Consider the following 17,145-nt stretch of genomic DNA (forward strand, 5'->3'; position numbering starts at 1 on the left):
CATTTCCACATAGAAAGCTTCACAGTGTAGGCAGGTCAGTTGGTAAATCATGTGGGTGCTTTCACACGCGGCTCTGCCTTTGATCGTGTACACCTTCCGGGTTACAGGACTGGAGTAGGTGGTGGTGGAAGGGTGCATGGGACAGGTTTTACACCGGGGGCAGTTACAAGGCTAGGAGCCAGAGGGTAGGGAAGGTGGTTCGGGGATTTCATAGGGATGAACCAAGAGGTTACGAAGGTTAGGTGGACGGCGGAAAGACACTCTTGGCGGAGTGGGGAGGATTTCATGAAGGATGGATCTCATTTCAAGGCAGGATTTGAAGAAGTCTTATCCCTGCTGGAGAGCCACATTCAGAGTCTGATCCAGCAACGGAAAGCATCCTGTCACAAGTGGGGAACTTTTGGGGTGCTTCTATGGGAGGTTCTGGGTTTGAGGGGATGAGGAAGTGGCTCTGGTTATTTGCTTCTGTGCCAGGTAGGGAGGGTAGTAGCGGGATGTGAAAGCTGTTTTCAGGTTGTTGGTGTAATGGTTCAGGGATTCCAGACTGGAGCAGATTCGTTTGCCATGAAGACCTAGGCTGTAGGGAAGGGACCGTTTGATATGGAATGGGTGGCAGCTGTCATAATGGAGGTACTGTTGCTTGTTGGTGGGTTTGATGGGGACAGATGTAGGTCAATGTCAAGGAAAGTGGCATGGGATTTGGAGTAGGACCAGGTGAATCTGATGGAACCAAAGGAGTTGAGGTTGGAGAGGAAATTCTGGAGTTCTTCTTCACTGTGAGTCCAGATCATGAAGATGTCATCAATAAATCTGTACCAAACTTTGGGTTGGCAGGCCTGGGTAACCAAGAAGGCTTCCTCTAAGTGACCCATAAATAGGTTGGCGTACGAGGGGAACACTTTTTTTGAAAAACCAATGGTTTGTCACCAGAGGGCAGTTCGTTGTAACTTTCCCAGTTACCGGTATCTCAAGAATGAAGCAAGATTGGGACAAAATTTCTATGAAAATCTTGTATAGTTTCTGAACTCTGTTCACTGGTAAAATTTTTGTGGGCATGAAAATGCCTTGAAATTTTTCAGTAGGAATTAACCTGAAAGCAAATACAGTCTGCATCAGAGGAACCCAACGTGCACTGCTTGGAGGGTGCAGAATCAGAGACCAGCACTCTGCTTGTGCTGGCACAATCAGAGAAGAGAAGCGTGGAGCTATGATGCTAACTAATAAGTACCACTGTCAGGGAATTTGAAATCATGCCCCCCATGAACCATGGACCTTGCCGTTGGTGGGGAGGCTTGCGTGCCTCAGCAATACAGATGGCCGTACTGTAGGTGCAACCACAATGGAGGGGTATCTGTTGAGAGGCCAGACAAACGTATGGTTCCTGAAGAGGGGCAGCAGCCTTCTCATTAGTTGTAGGGGCAACAGTCTGGATGATTGACTGATCTGGCCTTGTAACACTAACCAAAACAGCCTTGCTGCGCTGGTACTGTGAACGGCAGAAAGCAAGGGGAAACTACAGCTGTAATTTTTCCCGAGGGCATGCAGCTTTACTGTATGATTAAATGATGATGGCGTCCTCTTGGGTAAAATATTCCAGAGGTAAAATAGTCTCCCATTCGGATCTCCGGGCGGGGACTACTCAGGAGAACGTAGTTATCAGGAGAAAGAAAACTGGAGTTCTACGGATCGGAGCTTGGAATGTCAGATCCCTTAATCGGGTAGTAGGTTAGAAAATTTAAAAAGGGAAATGGATAGGTTAAAGTTAGATATAGTGGGAATTAGTGAAGTTTGGTGGCAGGAGGAACAAGACTTTTAGTCAGGTGAATACAGGGTTATAAATACAAAATCAAATAGGGGTAATGCAGGAGTACGTTTAATAATGAATAACAAAAGTAGGAGTGTGGGTAAGCTACAACAAACAGCATAGTGAATGCATTATTGTGGCCAAGATAGACATGAAGCCCACACCTAGTACAGTAGTACAAGTTTATATGCCAAATAGCTCTGCAGATGATGAAGAAATTGATGAAATGTATGATGAGATAAAAGAAATTATTCAGGTAGTGAAGGGAGACGAAAATTTAATAGTCATGGGTGACTGGAATTCGACAGTAGGAAAAGGAAGAGAAGGAAACGTAGTAGGTAGGTGAATCTGGATTGGGGCTAAGAAATGAAAGAGGAAGTTGCCTGGTAGAATTTTGCACAAAGCATAACTTAATCATAGCTAACACTTGGTTCAAGAATCATGAAAGAAGGTTGTATACATGGAAGAAGCCTGGAGATACTGACAGGTTTCAGATAGATTATATAATGGTAAGACAGAGATTTAGGAACCAGGTTTTAAATTGTAAGACATTTCCAGGGGCAGATGTGGACTCTGACCACACACTATTGGGTATGAAGTGTAGATTAAAACTGAAGAAACTGCAAAAAGGTGGGAATTTAAGGAGATGGGACCTGGATAAACTGACTAAACCAGAGGTTGTAGAGAGTTTCAGGAAGAGCATAAGGGAACAACTGACAGGAATGGGGGAAGGAAATACAGTAGGAGAAGAATGGGTAGCTTTGAGGAATGAAATAGTGAAGGCAGCAGAGGATCAAGTAGGTAAAAAGACGAGGGCTAGTAGAAATCCTTGGGTAACAGAAGAGATACTGAATTTAATTGATGAAAGGAGAAAATACAAAAATGCAGTAAATGAAGCAGGCAAAAAGGAATACAAAAGTCTCAAAAATGAGATCGGCAGGAAGTCCTAAATGGCTAAGCAGGGATGGCTAGAGGACAAATGTAAGGATGTAGAGGGATATATCACCAGAGGTAAGATAGATATTACCTACAGCAAAATTAAAGAGACCTTTGGAGAAAAGAGAACCACTTGTATGAATATCAAGAGCTCAGATGGAAACCCAGTTCTAAGCAAAGAATGGAAAGCAGAATGGTGGAAGGAGTATATAGAGGGTCTATACAAGGGTGATGTACTTGAGGACAATATAATGGAAATGGAAGAGGATGTAGATGAAGATGAAATGGGAGATATGATGCTGCGTGAAGAGTTTGACAGAGCACTGAAAATCTGAGTCAAAACAAGGCTCTGGGAGTAGACAACATTCCATTAGAACTACTGACAGCCTTGGGAGAGCCAGACTTGACAAAATTCTACCACCTGGTGAGCAAAATGTATGAGACATGCGAAATACCCTCAGATTTCAAGAATAATATAATAATTCCAATCCCAAAGAAAGCAGGTGTTGACATGTGTGAAAATTACCGAACTATCAGTTTAATAAGTCACAGCTGCAAAATACTAACATGAATTCTTTACAGACAAATGGAAAAACTGGTACAAGCCAATGTCGGGGAAGATCAGTTTGGATTCTGTAGAAATATTGGAACACGTGAGGCAATACTGACTCTACGAGTTATCTTAGAAGAAAGATTAAGGAAAGGCAAACCTACATTTCTAGCATTTGTAGACGTAGAGAAAGTTTTAACAATGTAGACTGGAATACTCTCTTTCCAATTCTAAAGTTGGCAGGGGTAAAATACAGGGAGCGAAAGGCTATTTACAATTTGTACAGAAACCAGATGGCGGTTATAAGAGTCAAGGGGCACGAAAGGGAAGCAGTGGTTGGGAAGAGAGTGAGACAGGGTTTTAGCCTCTCCCCGATGTTATTCAATCTGTATATTGAGCAAGCAGTAAAGGAAACAAAAGAAAAATTCGGAGTAGGAATTAAAATCCATGGAGAAGAACTAAAAACTTTGAGGTTTGCCTATGACATTGTAATTCTGTCAGAGACAGCAAAGGACTTGGAGGAGCAGTTGAACAGAATGGACAGTGTCTTGAAAGGAGGGTATAAGATGAACATCAACAAAAGCAAAACAAGGATAATGGAATGTATTAGAATTAAGTCAGGTGATGCTGAGGGAATTAGATTAGGAAATGAGACACTTAAAGTAGTAAAGGAGTTTTGTTATTTGGGGAGCAAAATAACTGATGATCGTCGAAGTAGAGAGGATATAAAATGTAGACTGGCAATGGCAAGGAAAGCATTTCTGAAGAAGAGAAATTTGTTAACATCGAGTATAGATATAAGTGTCAGGAAGTCGTTTCTGAAAGTATTTGTACGGAGTGTAGCCATGTATGAAAGTGAAACATGGACGATATATAGTTTGGGCAAGAAGAGAATAGGAGCTTTCGAAATGTGTTGCTATAGAAGAATGCTGAAGATTAGATGGGTAGATCACATAACTAATGAGGAGGTATAAAATAGAATTGGAGAGAAGAGGGAGTTTGTTGCACAACTTGACTAGAAGGAGAGATGGGTTGGTAGGACATGTTCTGAGGCATCAAGGGATCACCAATTTAGTATTGGAGGGCAGTGTGGAGGGTAAAAATCGTAGAGGGAGACCAAAAGATGAATATACTAAGCAGATTCAGAAGGATGTAGGTTGCAGTAGTTACTCAGAGATGAAGAAGCTTGCACAGGATAGAGTAGCATGGAGAGCTGCATCAAACCAGTCTCAGGACTGAAGACAACAACAACAACAACAACAACAACAACAACTGGAGGTTCAGAGAAATTTTACCTTTGGAGACTGAAAATTTGTCAGCTGTGCTAACTTAGAATAAGTCTTAAGTGGCATGACTCTCATAAATTTTTCTTTTATGGACTTAGAAAAATTCTACCTCGTCAAACTCTGATGAATTTCACCTCATGGGACTCTGAACAATCTCATCTAATGAGACTCTAATGAGTTCCTACGAAGTGAAATTTTTCCAAATCTGTACAAGCAAAATTATTCTCGACACGAATGTTTGGAGCTCATAAGAGAAAATTTATCTGAGTCACCTTGTCTCGCAATTAACTTTCACGGACCCATCTTTCGTTTCAGTCTTCTCTCCATATTTGAAAAGGATGGGTTACCATGGGTTATTTTATTACTTACGTCAATATCGAGATATGTAAAGATGCCCGCCTGAAAGATACACATCCGTAAGACAGCTAAGTAATTTTCTGAAAGAGTGCACTTAAATACTGTACGTTTTGGCTTCACATTGTGGCATAAACAACAGTGAGCAAGTGTAAACAAATGGGTCATGTACACTGTAATATGTCAGTTGTCCTGCAACATGCTAGCCAGATGTTTCATTGAAGGAAAAACTAAGAAAATCAGTAATAGTAAAAGTGATCAGTACAATTTATTTTTTGACTCTAATCTGTCCGAAATGACTGATAACATGCCATTAGAACAGTGAGAATGATAAAAATTGGTGGCAATTGTTGCGATAATTATGCAGCCATGCAAAGATTGTATGCCGAAAGGTATCCCAATGCCCGTCATCCAACGAAGGTTAGAATTAGATCTCTGGTAAGACGAGCTGAAAGATGGACCTTGAAAAGTCAGAGACGAAAAATGGGCCCAAGAGAGGTGATCATGCTCGGAGTTCGTGCTCTTGTCGCTCAAGATCCACACCTTTCCAGTAGTCAGATTCAGTGAATGCATGGTGTGCCTCGATCAACGGTATTTCGTGTTTTATGATACTTTAAATTACACCCATATCGCTTATATATCACCCAAGCAATTGAGCCTGGGGATCCTGAGACACATCTGACATTTTGTCGATGGGCCAATACGCAAATACGTCGTGATCCCGTTTTCTTCGCACGCACTCTCTTTAAAGATGAGGCAAACTTCGACAACATGGTAGGAGTCAATCTCCATAATGCAAATCCTCTCTGGCAACTAGATCACAGAACACAGAGACGGTGCTCAATCAATGTCTGGGTGGGCATAGTTTGAGATTAAGTTATAGATCCTGTCTTTTGTGGTGAAACGTTGAACAGCTTGCACTATGTTCATATTCTCCAGAATCTGGTGCTTCCTTTACTAGAAAATATCCGCCAGACATATGAGCACGTATGTTGTTTCAACATGATGGCACCACTGCACATCAGGCCTTACCTGTCCGAAGGTACCTGTCCGAATCGATGGATTGGTACCGTTAGCGCAATTCGTGAATTTCTGCCAAGATCACCAGATTTAACACCATTGGATTTCTTCTTATGGGAAGCTGTGAAGTAGAAGGTGTGCTCAACTCCACCGCCGACGACGCCAGAAGATATGAGAGGAAGGATTGTGGCAGCTTTCCAGGCAATCAACCATCAGACAGTGAATGATGTCGAGACCAGTTAACGAGAGGGAGTGCAAATGTGCATTAGACAAAATGGGCAGTTGATCGAACACCTGAGATCCTAAATTTCCAGTGAGAACCATGTTCATCAGCCCTTTTCAGTGCTAATGATGTGCGAAGTCTGCTGTGCAACCTTCATGTGGTGCACATTGCGTTCCGCTAATGCCGACGGTATTTGTTTCCAGGTTAATCACTACTGAAGAATTTCAAGGCCATTTCACATTTACAAAATTTTCACTAGTGGACAGAGGTCAGAAACCATACAAAATTTTCATTGAAAATTTTTCCTGATATTGCTTTGTTCTCGAGATAATGGTAACCTGTGAAAGTTACAATGGCGTGCCCCTTGGTGACAAACCATTTGTTTTTCGAAAAAAATGTTCCCTACAAACAATGCATATTTTTTCATGTAGAATATGAATATGGCATAAAAAATAGAGGTTACCATTTACAAACATGAACTTGACCTTGGTTTTACCTGGAACACAGGGTTCAAGGTCATTTCAAGGTAAGCACTCCATGACCACCTTCAAACCTTACAACTTTTACTAGACACTTTTTTTTTTTTTTTTTTTTTTTTTTTTGCAAAATTGTGCCGCTCCAGAGATATCAGCTGATATAGATTAAAATGGGACACTGTGTGTGATTTTGTGTGTAAGCCTCATTGTTGGAACCTTTTTTTTTTTTTTTTTACAAAGTTTACTCCTGATCCTTCATTCTTCCTTCTAGATATTTTCCAGATCACCTTTTTGATTGAAAACTGAAGTTTTGCTTGCGTACAGATCTTCAGGTTTCATCATTCTTTGTGCTTATCTTTTGTTATGTGTGGACATGAACTGTAGTGCATTCTCCCATAAGTTCTATGACTTTCTGTAATCGAACTCTCTGTCCTCCTTTTTCTAATCCTGTTGGAATTTAAATTTAGTGCAAACAAACCCCCCCCCCCCCCCCCCAAAGAGATCTGTAGGCCTGGCTTTCTGGTGCACTCTTTGATGACTTCTATCCATCTGTGTGACAGCTGTGATTTCACTGTCTGCTAGTATTGCTAAATTGTTTGCAAAAGATAAGCAAGCAATCTCAATGTCATTAGTATCCCAAACAAGTTGAGTAGGCTTCCAGAGCTTTCAGATTTTTAATTCTTTTCTCCATTCCCTAATGACTTGGTCAGGGATCAGATCGAAGGGGAGCAGTGGTAGCCCCTCCCCCTGGTGAACATTGGTTTCAACTGTAAATGGCTCTGATACTTCTTTCCTAAATTTTACTTTGTATTTTGTGTCCGTGAATGTTTGCTTGCTGACGTTTACTGTCTTTGGGTCTAGTGCATGTCCCTCTAGGCTCTAGAAAAGAGACTGCTGGTCATGGTCAACCGAGGCATATGCATTGCTGAAGTTGACAAAAGTGCAGATAATTGAGCTATTTCGGATTGTTTTATACTTCCATACTGTGTGTATCTTGAAGAGTTGTTCTGCACATAAGCATCCTGGTCAAAAACCCTACTGGTATTTGTTGATCTCATCTTCAAGCTGTGCTTGTGTTCTTTCAAGTAAACATGATGACAAGAGAGCTCCCTTAGTTGTTATTTACATCTGTTGTCATCTTTCTTGTGGAGATGGGTTGACTAGAGTAAATGCTCAATATTCTGGCAGCTTTTCAGTTTACCAAATAGTTGTGCTGATTTGTTCTCCCCTATCTGCTTTAATAATTCCACAATGATTCCATCTTCCGCAGATGTACTGTTGCAGGTCTCCCTGGGAAATCTTGAAGGTGGATCTTGACAGCTGAATAGCTTAGAGAAGTATCACATTAGTCGCAACAGCTGTCATGATTTGTCGGAGCACGTTAACAGCCCGGCATTCTGAAGCACAGGTTCTGTGGTTTGTATCCTCCGAGTCTTCTTAAAAACTACCTGTAAAAGCCATGTGTATTGTGTTCTATTAAGTTCTTTTTAATGAAGTCCAGTGGTTCTTTCACGAGCTTCATTTTGGCTGTCTTATTAATTTTATCACCTGCTTTCTCAACCTGAAAAACTGTTGTTCATTCCCAGGTGACTTTTTACTGTTCCCCCCCCCCCCCCTCCCTCCAGGAAGGCTTTCTTTCCTTCTCCTACAGCTTCTTCACATGCTGAATCCCACCATGGATATTTTGTGTACGTGATGCCTAAATGACTGTATGGGTCACTTCCAGGTCTTTAGCTTTTGGGGATGTTACGTCAGGGAGGTTGGCATGATTTTCAAATTATTTTATCCACTCCACCCCTCTTCTCCTCCACACACAATGGTAACAATTATGTCTATCACATTCAGATACTCAAGGCAATAGGTACAGATAATATAAGCACATTAATTTAAAACAATTAAGTTAGGTTAACATGGTAAACCTACATGTATCATGTTCACAAGATAACACAGGAAACTGTTGAGGGAACACTACAGAAAATAAATGTAAACAAATCTGACTCGTGACCAATCCTTTCTTTTCATATGAGTGAAAGCTTCCTTTGTAAATTGGAGGGTTATGTCAAACTTTTTTAGCAAGAATTCAGAATTTTTTATTATTCACAATAAAACTGATACTATTTTTCAAAATTCTCTCCATGAACACTATTATAAATTTTTCATTCTTTGAAACCACTTCAAAAATGTCTCAGTCCAAGTTTCTTTAGGGAAGTAACTTAGAGCACCGCTGTATGCTGTGATAGCCTTTTCATCAGATGAAAAATGCTACCCACAACTTTTTCATTCATCTTTGGGAACAGGAACAAGTCACACGTAGTCAGGTGAGGTGAATATGGTGGATGTGGTAACACTTGCTCTTTTACCCTCTCCAAGAAATCCATTGCTCTTAGAGTCATATGTGCTGAGGCACTGTTGTGATGCAGAAGCTGCCCACTCTTTGAATTTGGGTGCTGTGGCCTCTATGTGGCAATGGTTTTCGGCAGTCGTTCAGTCACATACCACTCTGCACTGACTTAGTGTGATGCATCAGAGGTCACAGAGGTGAGATGACCCCATCTTGGTGAAGAAAGTGGCTACCATCTTCTTTCCAGAGCTTCAACTTTTCTGAACTTTCATGGGTGGTTCCTCACCTAGAAAACATTGTACTGAGGACTGTCTCTTCGTTTTAGGGTCATAATGGTTCCCATGTTGCATCACCTGTGATAATATTGAGGGTGTCTTGGGACTGCCCTTTGTTGAATTTTTCAAGAATTAAACACCACCAATCCATTCTTGTGTATTTTCTAGGCTTCTGTCAGGGAATGTGGCACCTAAAAGGTCCATTTCTTGGTTAGTCAATCCAATATTTAGGCCCCTTCAATGTCACAAAATGTGAAATGAGTATCATCTTTACTCATTTTTCTCACAGCATCAATGTTTTCTTGGGCCACTACCATTGCTGGGAGATTGGAATGGGGTTCATCTTCAAGAGACTCCGAGCTACTTGAAAATAAAACAAAACCAGTTTCACACAATAGATGTAAAAGGGGAGAACTCATCAAAAACACATACCAAAGAAGAGTGGCATTTTTCTGCATTTAACTTTTTTGAAGCCACTGCATGAAAACTGCAGTGTGACAGATCCATCTTGCACTGTGTCTGTAGGTCTCACTCAGCACTGCTTGTGTCCACACTCACTGTTTGCAGCACGGCTTGAAATTCAGTGGTGCGGGAAATGCTGCATGCACACTCCAAGGTAAAAAAACAATGCTCTTTCAAACTAATTATAACAGTCGAGATCACAAGGCATGTTTAGTAAAAGGTGATCAGTTGCGGTCATCACATGATTATCTTCAGATCTACAGGCCATATTGATGGAGAATTGGCTGTTATATATATACTGTGTGTCCGTGTGTGTCCAGAAGACTGGAATACTTTAATTTTACCTGTTTCCATTTGCCAAACATAGACAGCACCATCACTGCAGCCAACGATCATGAAGTCATCCAATGGGCGCCATTTGATTGTAACAACAGGGAAGAGGTGCCTTGAAGCCAGCACCACACAGCGACGGAGCGATAGGCTGAGAAGAGTGACCGAGTGGTCGCTTGCAACACTGCATACACACCCCTGGATACGTGCCTACATACAAGAACATTGCAAACACTGTAAATTACTAAAATGATTACTAGAATGAAATAATAACTTATTCTCATAGCTGACTCCTTAAAGAAATAATGTACACTCAAAATTAAACCATCAATATACAAGATTTACTTTACTTTTTTTGTTTTTGCTCAAGATGGATTAAGACTTAAAACCAGTTACTAAGAAAACTACCTGTGGGATTGAAAGAATTGGGCTCAAAGTACCAGTGCAGCACACAGTGAGGAAGTTTCATTGCAATGAGCACACTGCTCGATCATGAAACATTAATTTGGGAGATTTAGTGCAGTCAGAAGTCTTTATGCATGTCAACTAAACAGGGAAGGATGTGGCTTCCAAAAATTGAGACAGACAGAGTGTCAGTTTTGTCAGTCACTCCTATAGTGGCTTCCAGCTATCAATAAAATCTGAAAGTGAAACTACTTGGGCATGAACATGGTGGCCAAAATTAAATAGAATATCTGTAACAAGGGTATTGTTTTCAGAATGCACATAAAATCATCTGAAATTTGACAAAATTATTGTGGATAACTGGGAGTAAAAAAAATTTTCAATCGGCAATGTGTTCAACAATGGATAAGCCATACAGATAGTGTTCACTGATTTGTGAAGTGTAGGAGAGCATGTACTGCCTAAAATATTCTCTAAGGTGCTGTAATCAGCATTTATCCTGTGTGATGCTTGTTTTGTACTTCCAGAAAGTTAAGTACATCCTTGCTTTACACTATCAAGAATGTGGTGGTGCCAAACTGATAATATTACTGTATATGTGCAAGGATCTGGTAATGGTTATCATAAATACCCTGTGACAAACGAAAATTACATTAACTAAGTTCTTCCTACAAGTTAAAACAATTCAAAATGATGATTCAATGGTAACCAGTCCACAAAGATACAGTGAAGCTGTAGTACAATATTACTACATTACACAGAAATGGTAATGGTGGATGGAGTGTACAAGTACAGGACTGACCAAGATTGAGGGGTAAATGGCTGTTAATTTTCTCACTGTTACAACACGTTTCATTTACTTCGATTTTTCTGACAGTTGTGGATATCAGTTTCTAAGAAAAAAAGTGCTGGTATTACACACAGAGACTTAAAAAGCATTTAATGTAATTTTAGTAATGAATAGTAACTGTGCTAGCATTGAAGCATCTTCATGTCCTGTAAGCACAATTGTTTCTAGACACACATGAGCAACTACAATTGTGTGTGGAACAGCTTCATGAAAAGAAGTACTCTCAATTAATAGTGGAAATGGAGTAAATCAGGCTAGGAATCACTTATATTTCGTAAGTGGTCAAAATACATAACCAACCATTTTCGCTACAAATAGAAGTGGGAGATTATGTATTACAGAGTGCATCAAATGAGTCATCTAATTTTTAAAAAATCATAACTATTATGTTATTTGAGATATGTGCGTGAACAACATACTGTTAGAAACAGCAAACTCTTGAGTTTTAGGTAGTTCCTGCTAGGTACCAGCAGTGTGCACCCACTTCAGTTCTAGTAAAAATGGTGACAGGACAACAGAAAGCATTTGTGTTCTACATTTTACGAAGTACGGGTCAGTAATTACTGTTCAGCATCACTTTTTGTACTAGGTATGGAGTGGATCCTTCTATAGCACAGAGCATTAGACGATGGCATGAACAATTCAAAGAAACTAGTCATTTGTGTACAGGCAAGTTGCCTGACACAGACATCAAACACATGTTCAGTAACAAGGCAACATTCCATTGAAATGGAAAGGTGAACCGTCATAATGTGAGAATATGGGGTATGGAACTACTACATGAAGCTGTACAATATGAGAGGGACTCCCCAAAATTTAATGCGTCCTGTGCAGTTACGTGGGAAAATGTGAGTGGTCCATTTTTCTTTGGCGAGAACACTGTTACAGGAAGCACATATCTCGATATGCTTGAGAACTTTCTTTGCCAACAGTGGAGACTGATTCGAACAACTTCATTTACCAACAGGATGGGGCACCACCATACTGGCATCTGGAAGTGCGGGAATTTTTAAATCAAAGGGACTATTGATGGATGGATTGGTCGCCCTGGACCAAGAGGTTCTGCCTTACATTAGTGCCCTCCAAGGTCACAGGACCTGATTGTATGTGATTATTTCTTGTGGGGGTATGTAAAAGACTCTGTTTATGTGCCCATGTTACCGACAACAATGAATGACTGAAACATCGCATAACAGCAGCTGTGGAAGCTAAACTCACAACAAACTCGCTGCAGTGTGGGGAGGGGGAAAGGCGGGGGAGGGGGAAAGGCGGGGGAGGGGGAAAGGCGGGGGAGGGGGAAAGGCGGGGGAGGGGGAAAGGCGGGGGAGGGGGAAAGTCGGGGGAGGGGGAAGGGCGGGAGAGGGGAAAGGCGGGGGACGGGGAAGGCGGGGGACGGGGAAAGGCGGGGGACGGGGAGAAGGCGGGGGACGGGGAAAGGCGGGGGACGGGGAAAGGCGGGGGACGGGGAAAGGCGGGGGACGGGGAAAGGCGGGGGACGGGGGAAAGGCGGGGAGGAAGGCGGGGAGGGGGAAAGGCGGGGGAGGGGGAAAGGCGGGGGAGGGGGAAAGGCGGGGGAGGGGGAAAGGCGGGGGAGGGGAAAGGCGGGGAGGGGGAAAGGCGGGGGAGGGGGAAAGGCGGGGGAGGGGGAAAGGCGGGGGAGGGGGAAAGGCGGGGGAGGGGGAAAGGCGGGGGAGGGGGAAAGGCGGGGGAGGGGGATAGGCGGGCGACGGGGATAGGCGGGGGACGGGGATAGGCGGGGGACGGGGAAAGGCGGGGGACGGGGAAAGGCGGGGGACGGAAAGGCGGGGGACGGGGAAAGGCGGGGGACGGGGAAAGGCGGGGGACGGGGAAAGGCGGGGGACGGGGAAAGGCGGGGGACGGGGAAAGGCGGGGGACGGGGAAAGGCGGGGGACGGGGAAAGGCGGGGGAGGGGGAAAGGCGGGGGACGGGGAAAGGCGGGGGACGGGGAAAGGCGGGGGACGGGGAAAGGCGGGGGACGGGGAAAGGCGGGGGACGGGGAAAGGCGGGGGACGGGGAAAGGCGGGGGAGGGAGAAAGGCGGGGGACGGGGAAAGGCGGGGGAGGGGGAAAGGGGGGAAGAGGGAAAGGCGGGGGACGGGGAAAGGCGGGGGACGGGGAAAGGCGGAGGAGGGGGAGGGGGAAAGGCGCGGGTGGGGGAAAGGCGGGGGAGGGCGAAAGGCGGGGGAGGGAGAAAGGCGGGGGAGGGAGAAAGGCGGGGGACGGGGAAAGGCGGGGGAGGGGGAAAGGCGGGGGACGGGGAAAGGCGGGGGAGGGGGAAAGGCGGGGGACGGGGAAAGGCGGGGGAGGGGGAAAGGCGGGGGACGGGGAAAGGCGGGGGAGGGGGAAAGGGGGGGAAGAGGGAAAGGCGGGGGACGGGGAAAGGCGGAGGAGGGGGAGGAGGGGGTGGGGGAAAGGCGGGGGAGGGGGAAAGGCGGGGGAGGGGGAAAGGCGGGGGAGGGCGAAAGGCGGGGGAGGGGGAAAGGCGGGGGAGGGGGAAAGGCGGGGGAGGGGGAAAGGCGGGGGACGGGGAAAGGCGGGGGAGGGGGAAAGGCGGGGGACGGGGAAAGGCGGGGGACGGGGAAAGGCGGGGGACGGGGAAAGGCGGGGGACGGGGAAAGGCGGGGGACGGGGAAAGGCGGGGGACGGGGAAAGGCGGGGGACGGGGAAAGGCGGGGGACGGGGAAAGGCGGGGGACGGGGAAAGGCGGGGGAGGGGGAGGGAGAAAGGCGTGGACGGAGAAAGGCGTGGACGGGGAAAGGCGGGGGAGGGGGAAAGGCGGGGGAGGGGGAAAGGCGGGGGAGGGAGAAAGGCGGGGGACGGGGAAAGGCGGGGGAGGGAGAAAGTCGGGGGAGGGAGAAAGTCGGGGGATGGGGAAAGGCGGGGGAGGGGGAAAGGGGGGCAGAGGGATAGGCGGGGGACGGGGAAAAGCGGGGGACGGGGAAAGGCGGAGGAGGGGGAGGGGGAAAGGCGCGGGTGGGGGAAAGGCGGGGGAGGGCGAAAGGCGGGGGAGGGCGAAAGGCGGGGGAGGGCGAAAGGCGGGGGAGGGCGAAAGGCGGGGGAGGGCGAAAGGCGGGGGAGGGCGAAAGGCGGGGGAGGGCGAAAGGCGGGGGAGGGCGAAAGGAGGGGGAGGGCGAAAGGCGGGGGAGGGCGAAAGGCGGGGGAGGGGGAAAGGCGGGGGAGGGGGAAAGGCGGGGGAGGGCGAAAGGCGGGGGAGGGGGAAAGGCGGGGGAGGGGGAAAGGCGGGGGAGGGGGAAAGGCGGGGGAGGGGGAAAGGCGGGGGAAGGGGTAAGGTGGGGGAGGGGGTAAGGCGGGGGAGGGGGTAAGGCGGGGGAGGGGGTAAGGCGGGGGTAGGAAAGGAGGGGGAAGGAGGGTGTAGGAGGGGTAAGGAGGGGGTAGGCGAGGAGGGGTAAGGAGGGGGTAGGTGTGGAGGGATAAGGAGGTGGTAGGAGGGGAGGGGTAAAGACGGGGTAGGGGTAGGAGGGGAGAAGGAGGGGAAAGCCAGGGGAGGTGAGGGCGACCGGCAGGGGAGGTGAGGGCGACCGGCAGGGGAGGGGAGGGCGACCGGCAGGGGAGGGGAGGGCGACCGGCAGGGGAGGGGAGGGCGACCGGCAGGGGAGGGGAGGGCGACCGGCAGGGGAGGGGAGGGCGACCGGCAGGGGAGGGGAGGGCGACCGGCAGGGGAGGGGAGGGCGACCGGCAGGGGAGGGGAGGGCGACCGGCAGGGGAGGGGAGGGCGACCGGCAGGGGAGGGGAGGGCGACCGGCAGGGGAGGGGAGGGCGACCGGCAGGGGAGGGGAGGGCGACCGGCAGGGGAGTGGAGGGGAGGGCGACCGGCAGGGGAGGTGAGGGCGACCGGCAGGGGAGTGGAGGGGAGGGCGACCGGCAGGGGAGGGGAGGGGAGGGGAGGGCGACCGGCAGGGGAGGGGAGGGGAGGGGAGGGCGACTGGCAGGGGAGGGGAGCAGCGGGGAGCAGATGGGAGCAGAGGGGAGGGGAGCAGAGGGGTGGGGAGCAGCGGTGAGTGGAGCAGCGGGGAGGGGAGGGGAGGAGAGCAGAGGGGAGGGGTGAAAGGCGAGGGGAGCGGAGGGGAGGGGAGGGGTGAAAGGCGAGGGGAGCGGAGGGGAGGGGAGGGGAGGGGAGCAGAGGTGAGGAGAGGGGAACCGGCAGGGACGGGGAGCAGAGGGAAGGTGAGGGAGACCGGCGGGGGAGGGGAGCAGAGGAGCGGGGAGTGAGACCGGCAGGGGAGAGGAGCAGAGGGGAGGGGAGGGAGACTGGCAGGGGAGGGTAGTAGAGGGGAGGGATACCGGCAGGGGAGGGGAGGGAGACCGGCAGGGGAGGGGAGTAGAGGGGAGGGAGACCGGCAGGGGAGGGGAGCAGAGGGGAGGGAGACCGGCTGGGGAGGAGAGCAGAGGGGAGGGATACTGGCCAGGGAGGGGAGCAGATGGGAGGGAGACTGGCCAGGGAGGGGAGCAGAGGGGCGGGAGATTGGCCAGGGAGTGGAGCTGAGGGGAGGGAGACTGGGGGGGAGGGAGAGTTGGGGGAGTGAGTGAGTGTGGGGAGCAGGAAGGGCAGCGCAAGGAGGAGAATGGGTGATTGGGGAGGGGATGGTGGTGGGAGATAGAAGGTTAGGGGGACGGGGAGTTAGAAGGTGAAGGGACAGGGTGGGGAGCTAGAAGGTGAGGGGACAGGGTGGGGAGCTAGAAGGTGAGGGGACAGGGTGGGGAGCTAGAAGGTGAGAGGACAGGGGGGAGTTAGAAGGTGAGGGGCAGGGGAGATAGAAGGTGAGGGGACAGGGGGGAGTTAGAAGGTGAGGGGACAGGGGGGAGTTAGAAGGTGAGGGGACAGGGAGGAGTGAAAGGGAGTGGGGGGATGGGAGGAGAGAGAGAGAAACTAAATTCGTTCAAACTCATTGTGCAAAAGGGTTCACACTTGCCACACTCCTTCCATGTGGACCAGTTCTGCAGCCTTGTATTCTTCCATTCAGCCTTTGGATGGCTCCGTTAGGGGCAAGGGGCATGCTGAAGTTCCTTCAGACTCCTCAATTTTATGATACTCAGATTGTGTTTATATCTCCATGAGTGACATGGTACACAAAACATGTTCTGAAATTTATTATTCAGCATGTATAGCCTATTCTGTATCTCCTTTCCCACTAAACTAAAATTTTTTCTAATGAAAATGAAGAAAGATACAGCTAGATTATTCACATTAAATAACTGCATCTTCATTTTTTTTAAAGGCAACACAATGCTTGTGTTGATATTCGGTGCAAGAATCAATCATAGTTCCCAGGTAATTAGGCATCTAATGTGAGAGGAAGTGGTTGTCAAGAAACACATTTATGACTATGGGAAAGGATGCCAAGCTTAATAATATTATGGATTCACGTGAATTAATACAACCTATGAGCAAAACAATAAATACAGATGAATAAATTGGTAGTGCACAGACTAGTACATACTACTGGCCAAAGATCAGCCAGTTATTGTCAGTAAGCCATGTGGTTGACCAGCGTAGTAGTTTGTGCATATGAACTGTGGGTTAGGTATGGTGCAGTAAGGTTATTATGAGTTAATTACATCAAAACATGAAAGTGAAACTGTGTTTATTATTTTGAAAAATGGAAAAGGAGTGTCATGAAATGTTATGGGTGGCAGGTTTAGGGAACTGGGACAGCATGAAAGAGATGCAAGCAACTATCAGGTATGTCTGTGACATTGTGCAGCAGTGACTATGCTGAGAAAGTTCACAACTCTTGACTGACAACTGCTGATGGACAGTTCAAATGTTGGTAGAGGACATGCACTAAGTGTCA

The 17,145-nt window shown here is 47.5% G+C and overlaps 1 protein-coding gene across 4 annotated transcripts in view; it reads right to left on the minus strand.

Annotated features, from left to right (window-relative positions):
- LOC126249024 (WD repeat-containing protein 7) overlaps positions 1-17,145 on the minus strand; it is a 363,427-nt gene that overhangs the window by 203,906 nt on the left and 142,376 nt on the right. For all 4 annotated transcript variants that reach the window (XM_049950629.1, XM_049950627.1, XM_049950628.1 and 1 more), the window contains one exon: positions 10,072-10,267. In XM_049950629.1, the coding sequence (XP_049806586.1) occupies positions 10,072-10,267 (196 nt within the window). The remainder of the gene's footprint in view (positions 1-10,071; positions 10,268-17,145) is intronic.

The sequence above is a fragment of the Schistocerca nitens genome, chromosome 3 (genome assembly GCF_023898315.1).
Source record: "Schistocerca nitens isolate TAMUIC-IGC-003100 chromosome 3, iqSchNite1.1, whole genome shotgun sequence".
Classification (NCBI taxonomy): domain Eukaryota; kingdom Metazoa; phylum Arthropoda; class Insecta; order Orthoptera; family Acrididae; genus Schistocerca; species Schistocerca nitens.